Here is an 18,464-nt window from a genome sequence, read left to right as displayed (position 1 = left end):
TGCAGATGAGCTGAAGGCCACTGTCAAAGAAACCTGGGCTTCCAGACCACCTCAGCAGTGCCACAAACAGATAACCTCAATGCCACGCCGAATTGAGGAAGTAATTAAAGCAAAAGGAGCCCCTACCAAGTATTCAGTACATGTACATTAAATTAACATACTTTCCAGAAGGCCAATAATTCACTAAAAATGTTTTTTTTTTATTGGTCTTACATTAAGTATTCTAATTCGTTTAGATATTGGTGGGTTTTTGTAATATGTGAGCCAAAATCATCACAAATTAAAAGAAACGAAGACTTAAACTACTTCTGTCTGTGTGCATTGAATTTATTTAATACACGAGTTTCACAGTTTGAATTGAATTACTGAAATAAATGAACTTTTCCACGACATTCTAATTTGAGATGTCTCCAAGTACATGCATCTTTGGACTATAATCCTTTATTGACAACGTTCAATAAATCTATGTGAACACAAATAAACCGCTGCTGACGTTACTGAACATGAATGCGTGGTGAATAAATATCAAATATCGAAGCTAGAGTCTTTAATTCTTTATACTGATTCCACAGTTTGTCCAGAGTGGATATTTAACGTGCTGTGAAAGTAAAACAACAATATGGGGCCAACGCAATCTTTGACCAGAAAGGGGTTAACGTTAAAAAAAAACATTATTTTCCATATAAGGCACATTATTGTTTCTCATCTATTCCCCACCTTCTGAAACGCGTAGATTTTTACAAGGCTCATCAGTCTGAAAAAGAGAGGTGTGTAAGGCACGTTTATAAACTGAATAACTTAAGTTTGAACTGCCAAGCTTTAAAGAAACAGCCACAGATGCATTGCAAGAGGAAACAGTCTTCATCCTACATAAAATGCGCAGCACACATCTGAATAATTGGGTTGGACTGTTCTCTTAACAATGTTGAAATACAACTTAACCACTGATTCCTAGTCGTGTCCTCTTTTGTAAGGCCAAACTAGTAGTTTAACAATAAAACACACAGCAACTCCACAACATGGCAGCGGGGGCAACAGAGAGAATAAAATTGTCTTTTTAACAGCATTGTCTTCTCTTCAGTGTCTGTTGTGAGAGAGAGTTCAAAACAAAGCAGTTTGTGATATCTGGTTCGCGAACAAATCATTCGATGTAACCGGATCTTTTTGAACCATTTCCGGAATCCTCATACCTCCAAAATCATTATTTTTCAGGAAATGAAAAAAACTGCATATTTTTGAGTTATTCAACATTGTTTTGTTAAAGTTGATATTATACCTTATATTGCTATCATATACTGTTGTGTACCAACATTTCCCCAAAATCATGTTTTATTGGAGATACGAGTTTTATGACTTGGGAGAATGGAGATACGAGTTTATGCTCTCATTGATAAGTATGAAACGGACACAGACGTCGCTGCTGCCAGCAGTTCATCAAAGTCTGTGGTCACTTTGAGCCTTTTGACAAGAGACAAGGCTTATGAGCTAATCAAAGCAACTGATTGTGGTTACATACATCTCCCTAAACTCGATAAACTGACTAGGCTAATAGGCGGAAATTAATCTGGACGCAAAATTGGCGATCGCATTGAACCCTTTGACTAGAGAAAAGACTTCAATAATTAACCAAATCTAACGGCTGTGGTTACATACATCTTCCTAAACTCTATTTTAAAGGGTTGAGAGATATAAGTGATGATATACAAAAAAACGATGAGCTGATTAAGATGTCTAACTTGCTTGCAAACTTACCTTCGAGGCTCACAGGCTTCCTTCTGCACCAAAGCATGTATCTAACCGAACTATTTTCACTCGTTATTGAATCCAAAGATGCATACTTGGCGCCCCGTAGACAGCCTTTTTTCTCCCATAAATAAAAACCTTGCTACTTGGGATGTTTTACATGCCAAGAGAAGAATAGTCTATAAGTAGGCCTAACAGTTTAACTAAAAGTCAGTAAAATAATAATAAAAACAATAATTTAATGGTGGTATCAAAAACATCCAATTTAATTCAAATATTATATTAGATACATTTTAAAACTTAATTGCGCATGCATAATAAGCCTAGTATTAAGTAGATATTTGAAATACATCAATAACTGATATCACAGTGTAACACAGACAACATTGCCATTATATTGACTGTGTTTATACTGCATTGTTTATTAAGCTAGTGAAGTGAATTGTCATAAAAGCTGTGAAAGTCCATTGGCAATCTTACTAAATATGACGACAAAAACCAATGCATAGTGGCTAACTATGGCATGCTGTTTTGTGCATTAAATTAGTTATCCTCGTCAGAAACAAAACCATGGAAGATTTTAGTCAACAAGATAGCTACCGTCCAATGCTAGACCAAGCAGAAAGAAAAATGTAGCATCCTCAGAAACAATACATGGCACCTCAGCACTACCATTACTTCTAGATAAAACTGTTATACATACTATAAACTTTAATTATATCATTCATATAACTGAATCATGAATAACCATTGTTTTGAGGATATTTACCTCAGAGGACGTGCTCTATTCACTATAGTAAAGGTGTAACAATTCATAGACTTCTGGCAAACAAAATATAAATAAATCCTCCTTTTTTTCTTTTTTGCCATGCATTGTTCCTAGAGCTCATTAATTGTAGCGTAGCCTCAGGTGTTGAAATAGATTTGTTACACATTATACAGGTTCACACGTAGGCCTACCCCCGTTTGCAGTGCGTATATAGTATGTATACGCTGTGCAGAAGCAGCAGCGAGAGCACATTAATGTAACTTGAAAGCACATCAAAATAATGCGCGAGCGTGAATCTCTCCGCTCCCATGCATATTTCCTTTGCTCTGTCACAAAACCAGACGTGTTTGCTCAGATACATGCTGCTCTCATCCGGAGAGAGTGTGTGCACTTAAAACGTGGCTCCTCTCACTTAAACTGTGCACTCACAACTCTCTCTATGATCATATGCTAGATATTATTTTCGCACATTTTTATCTCTAGCCTTTTACCGCGTGCAGTGTGAACGCTCTGGATTAGGGCTGGGAAAATGCATCGAGGTCATCGAAGACACCGACGCAAAAAATACATTGACGCAAAATATGCGCTTCGATTCGGTGACCAGTTTTTATTTCTCTAAAAAACGTTTGCAAAACGTTTACCTTATGTGCGCTGAATATACGCGATGGCCGGATCATCATTCTGTCTAACGTTATATAACCAATCCAGGGGTTTTTCTGCATTGATCTTTTTTTTTTTTGCGGCTGTCAAAGCCTTATTTGATCGGTGAGTGATGTAAAATAGAATGACTGCTGCGTCAGAGCGCGTACGAGAGAGAGCCCTGGCTGCACGCGCACACTCACAGTCTTCAAACAACATGAGCGCTTCTTGCTCTCTCTCTCCCTTGTGCATATTAATCAAAATCATAAAACACGATAGAAAAAGGGCGAAACACCAAAGTTTCACGCATGCTCGCGCACTCACAGTCTTCAAACTACACGAGCGCTGTCTTGCTCGCTCTGTCGCTCTCTCTCTCTCTCTCCCTCATGCATATTAACCAAAATCATTAGACACGATTGAAAAAGGGTGAAATACCAAAGTTTCACGCGCACTCACAGTCTTCAAACTACACGAGCGCTGTCTTGCTCTCTCTCTCTCTCTCTCTCTCTCTCCCTCCCTCGTGCATATTAACCAAAATCATTAGACACGATAGAAAAAGGGTGGAACGCCAAAGTTTCACGTGGAGCATTCTGAGATTTTTTTTTCTCTCCATGACAGGCTGCTGTTCATTTTTTTTTTTTTTTTTTGGAAATGTACTCTCTGTATTAGCTTAAAGCCCTCAAGTTTACATTGGTTACTGTATTCTTTCAATTGCTCTAAACAAGTATTTTGGGTGACCTTTTATATTGAATGCTAGACATCAAGTTGTTGTTATTTTCATCTGAAAGAAGAACTTTTTTTCATTAAGCTAGGCCCTATGTGTTCAGTAAGCTTGTTTCAGTGAGCTATGTCTTTTCAAGGCTTCAAGGTTTTATTGAATGCTATCTCTATACAAGTGCAAAGTAATGCATTCTTAGTCAGTCTTTTATTTTTTAATTTTAAGAGCAATAAACATATATTGCAATGTTAAGGAATATAAGGAGATATGTAAATCAAAAAGAACTCATAACAAAGAAATATTTTTCTCTTGATACTCTGAACAAAAGTATCTAGTCCTTTCCTCACAAGGACTCAGACAGAGTAAACAGGCCCCAAGTAATTTCCCAGTCTTTTTTCTCAAAGAAAAACACAGGTGGGAATGGGCATGAAAATTGGGCATTGCTATGCTTATTACCATTATTGATTGGTAATCTTGTACTCAATTGTGAGCCCACTTGGGAAATTTTGATGGACTTGAGACAGATAGTGGAGTTGGTTATGTCAGTCAAGTTCTCAGAAGCAATGTTATGCTTTTTAGAATTAAAAATTGTAGAACACAGACAACTACTCCAAGACACATTCCCAAACCTGAAATTGTGCCCGAAACACCACTATGTGGAGCATTATCCACACCTGATTCGCTGTTTTGGGACATTAGTCAAACTTTGGATAATTCAGATTCGAGGCAAAGCACAGCTATTTCAAAGGTGTTGTCCACATGTTCAAAAACATTCCACTCACCTTGGCAACTAAGCATCAGCTTATGATGGCCCATTCTCTCAATGGTCCAAGTCTCTTTTCACCACCTTTGTCTGTGCAGAAGGTAAAAACTTTAAGAACATGTACATTGGAAGAACTGCAGAAGACTGCATCAAAATATTCCATGTCACATCAGTGGTTCAACCGTAATTTTATGAAGCTATGAAAACACTTTTTGTTGGTACTCTCCATAATGTCACCATGGTGACGTGGGTGAGATGAATTTTTGAATAAAGTGGTTTTTTTGCAAACACAAATAATCCTTGTAGCTTCATAAAATTACAGTTGAGCCGCTGATGTCACGTGGACTATTTTGTCAGTGTTCTTGGTACCTTTCTGGACCTTGAATATATGGTAGGACCCTTGCTGTCTATGCAGAGTTAGAGAGCTCTCGGATTTATATATTAAAAGAAATCTTAATTTTTGTTCCGAAGGCGAACAAAGGTCTTAGGGGCTTTGAAACATCATGAGGGTGAGTAATTAATGATATAATTTTCATTTTTGGTGAACTATCCCTTCATGTGACTTGCCTAGGTTTAGCAAATTATAAAAGTTTTTATTTTTAAGAACTACCCCGTTTTAAGTATTTTTACATGTTACCACATATTACGCTTTGTCATATACTTAATGTACTTTAGTTATTTTTAATCAGAATTTTGTTTTACAGAATATGCGGCTCCGTTTCGTATTGGCCACTGATAATATTGGGAGGCTGAATATTTTGGAAAATCTCACTTCAGTTGAACAATTGAAAACAATTCTTCAAGAAAAGCTTGAAATCAAGGATGATTTTCTGATTCAGTTTGAGGATCCTGAGTTCGGAAATTAACTCTGTAACTTGACCAGTATAACAGACCTTCCACCAGAAAGAGCAGTGCTCAAGATACTCCAGAAAGTACTTGAAGACTCAGAACCAGAGACCTCGATTTCCTCTTTAGACACTGCCAGTATGTCCTCTCCATCTGATAGCTCAAACCAGAGTTTTCCCTTTGTGTCTGTAGACAGAGTGAAAATTCTCAGTGGCCATCTCCTTTCCCGATTCCCATTTTTTCATTCAAAGCTTACCCAAACAATCAAGAGTTGGAGTCTGTGTCTGCTGCACTGATTGAAAAGTATCCATGTCTAAAGGACCCAGGCTCAGGAATAGGTTATCACAGCTGGACTATGAGCATCAAATATAAGGTTGGAAACTACCGTCAGAAACTACGAAACGCAGGTTGCTCTGAAGTCACTGTGAACCAAAAAAAGGGTGAACAATGACTCTAGACGTTTATATCAAAAAGATGTTAAATAAACTTCCTCCCAGACAACCAAGTAGGGCAGACATATTATTCCTTACAAAAGGAAAAAGATGCACTACAGGAGGAAATGAAGAAGAAACATTTCAACATGGCAGTTGTTGACTCCAAAATGGATCTGACGTTCTCTCTGAGAAGGAAGGAGATAGTTGATGATGAACCTCTTGTGGCTGATGTCCTAAAACAATGGCCAGCATTGTTTTTGGAAGATCAGGTGAGTTTATGTATTTGAGATTATTTGTTTATTTAAAGATTAATTAACTTGTGTAGTCTTAATTCTTATGGTTCACCGTGTGTGTGTGTGTTAAGGTCTGTGCTGATTTTTACAGAATTACACAAACCAACCTGAAGAGTACCTTTTTGTCAAAGATGATTATGTTGTACCGATCACATGGTGGAGCCTATGGAGATGAAATGAAGATCCTCCTAGACCAACTTGATAAAGTAATAATTTAGCAAATAAAGTAATCATTTTGTGTCAAATCATGTAAACATTGTAAAATTAGTAACCAGTGAATGAGCATACTAGTTGCCCTTGAACACTCATTCTCCAACTCTTCCAGAGATAAAAAGTTGAGTTTTACTGTTTTTTCTTAATTCATTCAGCTGATCTCCGGGTCTGGCGATAGCACTTTTAGCACTGCTTAGCACAGATCATTGAATCTGATTAGACCAGTAGCATTGCGTTCAAAAATAACCAAAGTGTTTTTATATTTTTCATAGTTAAAACTTGACTCCTCTGTAGTTACATCGTGTGCTAAGACCGGCGGAAGATGAAAAGTTAAGACTTTATAGGCCGATATGGCAAGGAACTATACTCTCATTCCAGCGTAATAATCAAGTAACTGTGCTGCCATACCATTGGCCAGCAGGCGCAGTGATACAATGCAGCGCTTCGCTTGAAAACAGCCAGACCCTCTTGCTTGTACAGGGAGCATGTCTTCCAAGCTGGGGACCATTTCTACAGGTGCTGCGTGATATCAATTCGCCTGGTGCGGCCATATTACGGCAGCACAGTTCCTTGACTATTACACCAGAATGAGAGTATAGCTCCTAGCCATATCCTAGCCTTGAAAATTGTAACTTTTCAACTTCCGCTAGTGTTCATACACGATGTAACTACAGAAGAGTCAAGTTTTAAATAGGAAAAACATTGAAAGTCTTTGGTCATTTTTGAATGCGATGCTAATGGTCTAATCAGGTTCAATGATCTATGCTAAACTATGCTAAAAAGGATATGCCCAGCCCTGGAGATCGGCTGAATGGATTCAAAAATGGTAAAACTGAACCTATTAACTCTGGGGGAGTTGGAGAATGAGCCCATTTCCAAAAAAGTGAAGTGTTCCTTTAAAGGTAAGCCCTAAGCTTTTGGTTTAATATAACATGCATTTCTGTGTCATTCAGGCTTCTGATGTGCTTGCTCAAAGAAAAGCTACAGCTCTCAAAGGTCTACCTTTGTTCATGAGGGAAAAGTCATGAAACTTCCTGAAGCATACATGCCAACCCTCCCGATTTTTTCCGGGAGAATCCCGAATTTCACAGCCTCTGCCTTTCTCCCGATTTCCATCCAGACAACAATATTGCTACACCATCCGTCACTGGGCACTGTTTCAGACTGAACAATAATAAAGGTTACACCTCGAAGTCAAGCTCAAATTCAGAACGGAAAAAGAAGCAGAAGAAGAAGGGGAAAAGGAAGAAAGAAGAGACATGGCGAATAAAAAGAGAAAATATGCCTGCAAATTCCTAACTGAATGGAAAAAAGATTTCACATTCATCCAGGACAGCTCGAATGGGAAGGGATATGCTGCCTTCAAATTTTGTAGATCAGACTTCTCCATTGAACATGGTGTCCGAATGGATTTAATTACACACATAGGGTCAGAAAAGCACAAGGCTGCGGCATTTAATGAAGGCACTTTTGTGTGTGCCACACAGCAATGCATCATCAGAGAGGGTGTTCAGCATGGTTAGAAAGATGAAGAAAGAGAGGTGATGGAAATTAGAACAAGGATTGACATTTCAACGCTTAACTCACTACTTTCTTGCAAATTATTGCACCTTCAAATACAACCATCAGTAGATGAGTGTTGTTGTTGTACATAATATGTATGTATAAATTATGTACAAATAAATGAATGCTGTATGGTGCTGTAAAGAGAAAACAATTTTGTCTGGTGTCCGAAACTAATCTGCTGACTGTTCTATAAGACAAAGCGTGTGAAAAATGTATTTATTGAATAATCCAAGTTGAATCATTCTCAGTGACAGCACAAATTAAAAAAAAGTGTTATATCCAAGCAAACACGATGTAAAATGACCAAACAATATAAAAAACTCTTTGTTGTCAAGCATAATTAAATTAATTAAAAAATGGATTTTGATTCTGTCTTTGTTGTTTTGTTTTTTTTGCTCCAGGACACAGACCCAGAAGATACTTACACAAAAGGGATGAAGATGGGGATCTGGAGTTTTCCCTTCTCATTTCTTAAAGTTCACTTAACCCCCTTTTTAACTTTAAACAAACTCAGGATGTCTAGTCAGATGTACTTACTGAGGAAGGTATACCTAACTTAAGCTAGCAGTTTCAATCAACTTTCTACAATGATTTTGCAAAACTTTAATTACAGAAGTTAAGTAAACTCAAAATTGCTTTGCAGCAAATTACCTTATTATTTTAAGATAACTCAACTTTTTAATTTTTTACAGTGGCCTACCATAGCTGATCAACATTTGAAACGACAGGAAAGGAATCATTTTTGAGCAGAAAAAAGCCTTGATTTCATACAGACACGTATTTTCTGGTGCCATTTAAAATTTCGGAGCCATTTAAAACTCTTTCCACACAAGAAACACAAATAGGGTCTTAAATCTGCATGACTTTTCAGGTGTATCTTTAAGAGAGATGGCAAAAGAAATGTTTTATTACACTGATCACAATTAAGTCGCCTTCTTCCAGGGTGAATGGGCAGGGGATATTTTAAATGGCTCTTTTTTGTGAACTTCTTGTCAGACTGCAGTTTCTCTACAGAATGAGTTTGTAAATGGCGCTTCAGATCTCTTTGGTATGTGAAACTGTCCTCACACTCAAAACATGAGAATGGCTTTTCTCCAGTGTGAAGTCTTGTGTGAGTCTGGAGGCTTACATTATGTCTGAAACTCTTTCCACACTGTTTGCATGTGAATGGCTTTTCTCCCGTGTGAAGTCTCATGTGAGTCTTCAGGTTTCCTTTAAGTTTGAAACACTTCCCACAGTGATGGCAAATGAAAATCTTCTCTCCGATGTGAGTTATTACATGATCTTTAAGGTGTTTACTGTCTGTAAACTTTGTTCCACACTGCTGACATTTAAAACTGTTCTCTCTTGAATGAATCCTCATATGGTAAATAAGCGTTACTTTACATCTGAAATTCTTTCCACACTGACCACACAAGAACGGCTTCTCCCCAGTATGAATTCTCATGTGAGTCTGTAGATTTCCTTTTTGTGAGAAGCTCTTCCCACACAGTTTGCATGTGAAAGGGCACTCTCCAGTGTGAGTTCTCATGTGGGCATTGAGGGTTGATTTGTATGTGAAACTCTTACTGCACAAAGAGCATGTGTAAGGCTTCTCTCCCGTGTGAAGTCTTAAGTGAGTCTTAAGGCTTACATTATGACCGAAACACTTTCCACAGTAATGGCACATGAAAGGCTTCTCTCCGGTGTGAATTCTCATGTGCGTCTTAAGGTTTCTATTGAATTTGAAACCCTTTCCACACTGCTTGCATGTGAAAGGCCTCTCTCCAGAGTGAATTATTACATGCCTTTTAAGATGATCCATGTCTGGGAAACTCATTCCACACTGGTTACATTTAAAAAAAAATTTTCTTGAATGAATTCTCATGTGGCTATTAAGACCTATTTTACGTGTGAAACTCTTTTCACACTGATCACATGTGAACGGCTTCTCTCCTGTGTGATTGTTCATGTGATATCTAAGGTTTAGTTCTCGTATGAAGCTTTTTCCACACAGTCCACATGTGAAAGGCTTCTCTCTCTTTCCAGAGTGAATTCTCATATGGCTTTTGAGATTTCCTTTCTCAGTAAAACTCTTTTCACACTGTTGGCAGGTGAAAGAGCTCTCTTCATTGTGAATTCTCATGTGTACTTCAAGGTTTCCATGTTGATTGAAACTCTTACCACACTGAACGCAGGTGAAATAACTCCTAGTTGCCTTCTTTTGAGCTCTTTCTCTTGAGGAAGTATCTTTAGTATGTGGGGATTTTCCTCCAATCATAAAATCAAGATGCTTCTCATCTTTCTCTTCTGTTTCATTCAGTTCTTGACCCTCCTCTTTCAGCACTAACAGGCCTAGATCAAAAATTAAAAATACAAGTTAAGTTCAGTTTAATGGCACAGTAAAACAGCAAAACAGTTAAACCAATGGTTTTCAACCTGTGGGCCGAGGCCCCCTAGCGGGTCACGATGGTTTTGCTGGTGGGCCACCAATTACTATTAAAATATTGTTCAAATATGCAAACATGTCTAAGTCATAACATAATAACATCATTTCATATATATAATTAAATAACAATAGCTTCCACTATTTGAGCTCGCTGATTGGTTTAAGAATAAACTGCCAATTTATCTTAGATATTTTTGCTACATATGCTACAGAACAACTGCAGTTGTGTCAAGCGGTGCCAGACAGAGTTATTTTCTGTTCATTGACAGTACATTCGATAAAGACAGTTAACAATCTAGCTTCTGAGTACTAAGTTATTAACCCAACAATAGTGGGGTTAATTAATTTTTTTACAGTGGGCCACGCAAACATATGTGTTTAGTTGTGTGGGCTGCGAGTTGAAAAAGGTTGGGAACCACTGATTTAAACTATAAAAATCAGCATGTTTGCTAGCTCCTACATCGACTAAGTACATGAAAGAGGAGATACTTTTTGGATAAATTTACCATTACATCACTTACTCACCAATGGATCCTCTGCAGTAAATGAGTGCCATTAGAATTGGAGTTCAAACTGCTGATTATAACACAACAATCCACACTACAAATGAATTTCTCTTTCTTAATTGTTTTGAGTACAAGTGGAAGAAACCGCTCGTTAATTTTTGTGAGTAACGAACAAGTCTAAGTGTTACCATTTTCTGTCATCTTGGGGAGTAAAATTTACTCCTATTTTTGTCTTGCTGATTTAAAGTGTAAAGCAGTAACGGACATTAATAATGGAGTTAGATGTTGGATAATTGATTTCAAAACCCACTATACAGCAGTTTGATGAATGTAAAAAAAATCTATATCTAATATAGATTGAAAAAATATTGAAGGTTTCTGTATTAAGTTCTGCACCTAAGCAGGTGGTTAAACAGGTAGCTATTCCACCTGTCGTGATTCCAGTGCATGCAAACATGCCTTCACCTATTCAGTCTGCTGCTGTTAATTTGTTTGATCCCAGTAAGTACATTAAGCGTGTTCCTCCTTTTCGAGAAAAGCCAATGCTTATTTCATCACATAAGCGTATTGCTGCTAAACTTAATAGGCCGAAAGATATGTGGGGGTTAATGTTACAATCCAGTTTAGTTGGTAAAGCTCAAGAAGTATGTTCTGCTTTGCCCATCGAGGAGTCTCTTAATTATGATTTGGTGAACGCTGCCGTTTTGTGAGTTTATGAACTTGTGCCTGAAGTGTACAGGCAAAAGTTTTGTAACTATACTAAATCGGCTAAACAAAAGTTTTTGCAGTTTGCATGCGATAAGAGAGCTCTGTTAGAAAAGTGGTGCACTGCTTAGAAAACAACTACTTTTTGAGCAATTTCAAGAACTGATTCTGATGGAGGATTTAAAAAATTGTTTTTCAGAAAATTTAGTTATTTACCTAAATAAGCAAAAGGTAAAGTCCCTTTCAGAAGCTGCAGAGTTGGTGGATAAATATTTTTGACACATAAGACTATTTTCTTCTGCTGTTAGCCCGAATCATAGTACTTCAATGTTTTCAGGTGTGCAGAAACCTTTGACATACACTTGCTCAACGAAACCTATGGTGCGCTCTGCAGTAGAGGGTAAGGAAAATAGCAAGAGTGTTGAGAACAAGAGAGTTTGCTTTTATTGCTTAGACCCAAATCATCTTATTGTTGATTGTAAAGCCTGGAAGAATAGAAATGCAGACAGTTCTGCATTTACACCCTTTGTTTTTAAACGGAGTGTGTCAGTTTCTCTGGATGGTATTATGAATTCAATCTCTATTTTGAGGGATGCGGGGTCAGCCCAATCGTTAACACTGCATTACTATTTCAGAAGTGACGTACACTGGAACTTGCGCATTAGTTCATGGAATCAAATTGAATTGTGTTAAAATTCCTCTTCATACTGTGTTTTTTATCTCTAATCTGGTTTCAGTTCCTGTAAAAATGGGGGTACGTTCCAGATTCCCTGTAGAGGGCGTAAATTTAATCTTGGGAAATTACCTGTCTGGTGCTAAAGTTTTTCCTCACCCAATTGTAGCGAAGAGGTTTGTGATGAGGAGCTTGGCAGTCGATTCCCTTCAATATTTTCAGCATGTGCTATCACTCGTGCACAGGCACGCAAAAATGAGGATGCGATTGATTTGTATGTCACCTTTCTTGCTTCTTGAGATTCTCCCTCCTGAGTTAAGGTTATCTGTTTTTTCCAGTGTGGGTAATACAGATAATGAGATTCTGGAGAAAGAATCTTCTTTGACGATGGGGCGAAAACAACTTTGTAGAGCCCAGAAGTCTGACCCTTCTCTAACACGCTGTGTTGAGGCCATGGAGAATAAAAGGGAAGGAGGTAGTTCCGATGGGGTATGGTTTTTCTGGGACCAAGGTGTCTTAAAGCATGAGTGGCTGTCTCTTTATGCAAAAGAGGCTGGATTAAGTCCAGAGTATCAGATTGTATTACCTGCTGGTTATCGAAAGGCTGTACTTAGACTTTCTCATGACCACCCAGTCTGGACATTTAGGTAGTACTAAAACATTCATGTGAGTGACTAAATATTTTTTTTGGCCTGGTCCCCAGGGCAGAGCAGAAGACCACCACAATCGTGTGGTCAAGGCGGAAGCCCTCCAGGGCGGAGCAGAAGACCACCACAACCGTGTGGTCAGGGCGAACGCTCCCCAGGGCGGAGCAGAAGACCACCACAACCGTGTGGTCAGACCAATGGGAGGACGACAATCTGGCAATCCCATGGTGTACATACTGGACTCCAGAAGATCAGTGCTGACCCAACACTGCTCATGAAGTTTCTTGGTGACTTGCCTTTGTTCATGAAGATCACCGGTGACTTGACTTGACTTGTCAGCGGTAACTAGCCCTGACTCTGGAAGGTCATCGCTGACTAGCCCTGACTCTGAAGGATCCACAAACACCTGACTCGACTCTGGAGAGTTCACTGGAACCTGACTCGACTCTGGGGGGTCACCAAGAACCTGACTCGACTCTGGAGAATTCACTGGAACCTGACTCGACTCTGGAGGGTCAACTGGAACCTGACTCGACTCTGGAGGGTCAACTGGAACCTGACTCGACTCTGGAGGGTCAACCGGAACCTGACTCGACTCTGGAGGGTCAACCGGAACCTGACTCGACTCTGGAGGGTCAACCGGAACCTGACTCGACTCTGGAGCTTTCGGAGCGGACATCGCCGCCTCGGGGGCATCGTGAGTGGATGCAGTGTGTCATAAGTGCAACTATCGCTGAATCAACAATTCATGTGAAATGTGTCTCGCGAGTTAAAGTTGGAGCCGGAGACATTAAATACAGCGTATTGCTTCAGGTAGATTTTTGTGTTTTGTTAGTAAATGTTTCATTGTATAACTAGTGGTGCCTCCTTTGTTCACTATTACACAACTGCATATATTGCAACGGACACTGGTGTTGCTTAGTTTTGTAACTTAATTTTGTTTCGTTCTTGCCACCATTACTGATCGCATGCAAACACACACTGCACATGCACATAGATATCACAAGCAGATCAAGCAAACAGGAAAATTATAAGAAGCTTCTAATTCGTCATTAACATTGAAATATACAGAGATAATATTTACATTTATGCATTTAGCAGATGCTTTTATCCAAAGCGACTTATAGTCCATTCAGGCTAACATTTTTTACTTAACGTAATCCCTGGGAATCGAGCCTACAACCTTTAGCGCTGCTAACACAATGCTCTACCACTGAGCCACAGGGTCACAGACAACAAAACAACGATAAAGTATCGATTACAATATCGTTTGTCCTGAAGCTTATCGGTAGTCTTTTATTGGCCCAATTACCTACCAGTCCAAAAAAATACTGGTTCTTGGAACCAATCCCTAGTTAAGAGAAGTGAATGATTTTCTCTGTCTTTACAGTTTGATTATAATTAAACAAACAATTGAACAAAATCAGCTCTCCGAAAATGTAAAGTATGCATGTTTGAGTGGTTTGTGTTTGAATGAAGAAATCTCATGTGGACTGATTAACCTGACGCTGAAGGTGATCCGCATAATCAACAGAATAATAAAGCAATCTCTGCATTGTAGCTTGATGAATTTCCACACAGAGGGACGCAAAAATGTAGGGAGGAGGTTTTCTTGTGTCTTTAATATACAACTATTCGCTGTTAAATTTGAAAAACATTAATTATATCCATCTAGGAGAGTTTCGTATGTAAGTTTCCCTTATAGTAAATGCGAGCGTCGTAGGACCGGAAATAAGTATGCACACACTCGCGTTGCTGAAGCTCACCGGCGCCATCTTGTGCACCTAGCCCATTAGCTACTACTCCAGAGCAGGGTCTAAACAGCACAACTTGTACTCGTGAAGTAAGTGGACACTGATTGGCCAGTTGCATTCGAAAACGCCCTCACCTGTCATAATTTAAAATGCTGACACAACAAAAACACAGCTCCGATCACAGCGTCCTCCATCCTCCTGTTGTTAACGTTATTGTTCTTTGTTAACATTGAACGCCTTGCACCAATTACATCGGTGTCGACCAGCTTACATCACACCCTAGTACACACTGTCTGTGCGAATGCAACCCTTTAAATGGTACTGGGAAATGGTTTTTTGTGACTTCCCAGTACTTTAGTACTTTACATTTAGTTCTGGAACTAAAGCAGTGCGAAAGGCCCTTATTTATGTATATAAGTATTTTATTTCAATTATTGGTGCTTTCATAGGCTCTCTCTCTCTTTCAGGCTCATGTGGTTTAAAACACCACAATAGTTATGAAAAAGTCTATCTCTTGCACCAACCCACCCACCCGCCAACATACACACGCACACACTATAATATCGTGGATCTCATGGGCCGGCAATATGATGATTTGTAAAATTATAATTTCTCCCAAGACTAGAAGCAGTTGTTTGTGGGCGCGGTCAAATTGTTAGCTGCTGGCTAAAATAGAACATAGGCAGGAATTATGCAAATGTGTTTCCCCTCGACATGCAGCTGTCATGGAAGTGGGATTGGAATTACTAATGACTCGTTTAGGCTGTAAAGTGTTGATTCTTTATTTTGGAAGACAACTTTATTTATCATGCACTTTCGACTTCACAACTTTGCTGCTCGTTTACATTCACATACAGCTACATTGCACTGCATGAAAGGCAATATTGGAAATGGCATAATAGTAATCATGCATCCCTAGCTGAAACAGCTGATGCTGGAGCAATGTGAGCACTACTTATGTGCTCCAGCAGTCAACTGAAAGATTATGGTTTGGATGGCCATACTCCTTTAAAGTTTTGCTCCAATTCTAATTAAACACACCTGAAAGATCTAATCAAGGACTTGAAGATTACTTGTGGCCCTCCAGGAACAGAGTTTGACACCCCTGATCCATGCAATATACCACAGTCAAACCTGAGAAGGGAATCCAAGGATGCCAGAACATTCCTGTACACATAATACAGATAGTTGTAATTATGCTAATGTGAATAAGCATGTATGTGCACCCTATTTACAAACTGTTTGAATTTATTAACATGCATTTAACTCTCAAATCTGAGGTTTACCGTGCATTTGTGAATCAGGAAAACAGTATTCGGCAAGGTGAATTTTATGTGCAAATTTGCTCATACATTTATAAATGTTTCTTGAATTCTCGGTTAAGAATGTTTTTGTGTTTTCACCACGAATAACTCTGTGTTGACTGAATTTCCATCTGGTTATGGTTTTCAAAAATGAAATCTGAAAGATTAAGGTTAATTAACCAAGAGTTTGCAGTTTATATGACAGTGAGTTAATCCTACTTTCTGAAATAAATCTCCTGACCCCACCGCCCCAAGAAAAAGACACGTTTACAAGCCACCAATGTGATGCAAAGAATTTGAGCTCTTCATTTATAATAGGATCAAATGACTTTGATAATTTTTTTTAACCAACCTGTTTGTTCTTCTGTATCTTCATGTTTCACTTGGACTGCTTCCTCGATCTTCATGTCTTCTACCTCCTCTTTAATAAACGCCATCTTTATAATAGTATGTCAAGTTGATCTCAGTTGTTTCTCAGGGAGGTTACCTGTCTTTAGATCAAAATTAATAAGTTACAAAATAATAAAATAATACAACGTATGCACAGGCACTTGATGTTTACTTGTGTATATTTGGCATTTGTGATTATATTTAGTAGATTAGGCTTTTCTGAAACCATTTGCAGTTGGTTTGAAAAAGTTATAATCGTTACACACGTTTTGTTTTTCCTTTGTATTTGCAACGCTTTGACCATCTGGTGTCGCCAACGTGCAGTTTTTCGAGCGCTGCGAAACTTTGAATCATTTTACGAAACATTTTGTTCAATTAATGAGAATTTCTCCCGTCATTACTTTTAAGTGACTAAATTCGTGTTGATTCACGATATACATAACGTTAGTCACGGAGATAAATTAGACGCACAAAGACTCGTGTGTTGATTCGTCCCTAAGTGGTATATAAATGTCTCAACGTTGTATTTAATAATTATTTAAAACTACATAAATAATTAAAAACTATAACGTTAATTGAACAATTGTACCCAATTAAACGACTTAAATTCCCAAAACCACATACGTTGTAAAGCACAAACCTTTCTTATGCCAGAATCACAACAGAATCAGGAGCGGGGCGAATTTATGTGACGTCATGCGACCAAACCAAAATAAAAGTCATAATCAGGCGCTGTCGCTACAATCTTAAAATGCATAAAGATTTGCATAGATTATTTTTTTATTATTATTAATTTAGTTAAATATATGTTGTCCAAAGATGTGCTGAAAAGGTCTTTGGGCAGCCAGTGCTGTCGATATCTGCCCGTCTCTCGTCAGTCAGTCAGTCTCTCTCTCTCTCTCTCTCTCTCTCTCACACACACACACACACACACACACACACACAAACACGTCCGGGGGCTATTCCAAAAAGCAGGATAACCTCAGCTTTCGGTTTTAAAATGATATGTAATAGCTGCTTGCTCTCTGAAGATGACCTGCTCCGGGGCAGGTGCTGTTCCAGGGTCAGTTCATAATCAGCGCACTTGTGATCAGTGGGCGTGACAGAGAGCGCATAATATAGATTAGTACAATACAGTTATGTATATAGCAAGTGGTCTTCGGTAAACCCAGAGTTTTCTCGGTCTCTTCCCCCTTTTAAAGCGTAAGCAATTTTTAAATACCTAAATCATTCATTCACGCTGCAAAAAAATACTTTTATTGCTGATATATTTGCCCTATTTCAAATATTTTCAATACAAGAAAAAATATATACGATATTTAGTCTTGTTTCCTGGGGTAAACAAGTAAAATTAATTGCAAGGGGGGTAAGAAAAATCATCTTAATGAAAATAGAAACAATATTATTTTTCTCACTGGACAACTTTCATTTTCATCATGCAGACATGGTATATGTGACATAAATGGCATGTCTTTTTTTTATTTGTTATTTTTTATAAGGGATCCATAAGATGAGGAGGCGGCATTAATTTGCAGTGCGTTACATTTACGTCAGGAGAGGATTTAATTTAATTAAATTTATTTTGTCATATACACATGCATATTTATTTGAAAGTTACCATTTTTAAATGGCGTTCACTTGATAACATCTTTTTGGGACCTCTTAGTAACCTTATAATTAGAATTTCCTTTAGGATTTCCAGTGTGGTTGGATGCATTGATTACACACACGTTCTCACCATCGCACCTTCTGAAAATGAAGCTGATTAGGCTACTGTATGGAATGGAGGAATGCCAGATGGAAGGGTAGTGCAAGATATATGCCATAACCTTCACCACAGCTGTTAAATAAACCAAATTTATTTGGTCATCTTTATGTTCTACAAATACAAAAGCAACAAATGATCCCTTTCCCTGATGGATTTTAAATATTAGTATTGTGGCCATCTCTTCTTCATCTAAGACAAGGGTATTGTTCAAAATTAATATATAACATGTAAGTCTGCTATTAATCCATGTTATTGATCACATGTTTTATAATGTTATTGGCTTATCACACATTCGTGAATACAAA

General features: G+C 38.3%; 1 protein-coding gene across 3 annotated transcripts; it reads right to left on the bottom strand.

Moving 5' to 3' along the window:
- Positions 1-8,186: 8,186 nt before the first annotated feature.
- On the bottom strand, positions 8,187-17,136 carry LOC113057199 (gastrula zinc finger protein XlCGF57.1-like). 3 transcript variants are annotated; one of them, XM_026224395.1, is made up of 3 exons: positions 17,032-17,136; positions 16,354-16,492; positions 8,187-10,318 (listed from the first exon to the last, which is right to left on the bottom strand). In XM_026224395.1, the coding sequence occupies exons 2-3, from the start codon at positions 16,436-16,438 to the stop codon at positions 8,721-8,723; spliced, it is 1,683 nt and encodes a 560-aa protein (XP_026080180.1). In that variant the 5' UTR covers positions 16,439-16,492; positions 17,032-17,136; the 3' UTR covers positions 8,187-8,720. The 3 variants fall into 3 exon arrangements, with proteins under 3 accessions (XP_026080180.1, XP_026080187.1, XP_026080196.1); XM_026224402.1 differs by having other exon boundaries at positions 16,354-16,488; positions 17,032-17,087; XM_026224411.1 differs by lacking the exons at positions 16,354-16,492; positions 17,032-17,136 and adding an exon at positions 15,739-15,822.
- Between the last annotated feature and the right edge of the window lie 1,328 nt (positions 17,137-18,464).

This window comes from Carassius auratus, chromosome 4 (genome assembly GCF_003368295.1).
Source record: "Carassius auratus strain Wakin chromosome 4, ASM336829v1, whole genome shotgun sequence".
NCBI lineage: Eukaryota > Metazoa > Chordata > Actinopteri > Cypriniformes > Cyprinidae > Carassius > Carassius auratus.
This window is presented reverse-complemented; position numbering and strand designations above follow the sequence as displayed.

Coding starts and splice junctions, on each gene's coding strand:
- LOC113057199 (XM_026224395.1), bottom strand. CDS start 16,438: ATGGCGTTTATTAAAGAGGAGGTAGAAGACATGAAGATCGAGGAAGCA. Junction 10,319..16,353: donor AGATACAGAAGAACAAACAG/GTTGGTTAAAAA, acceptor TTTTTGATCTAG/GCCTGTTAGTGCTGAAAGAG.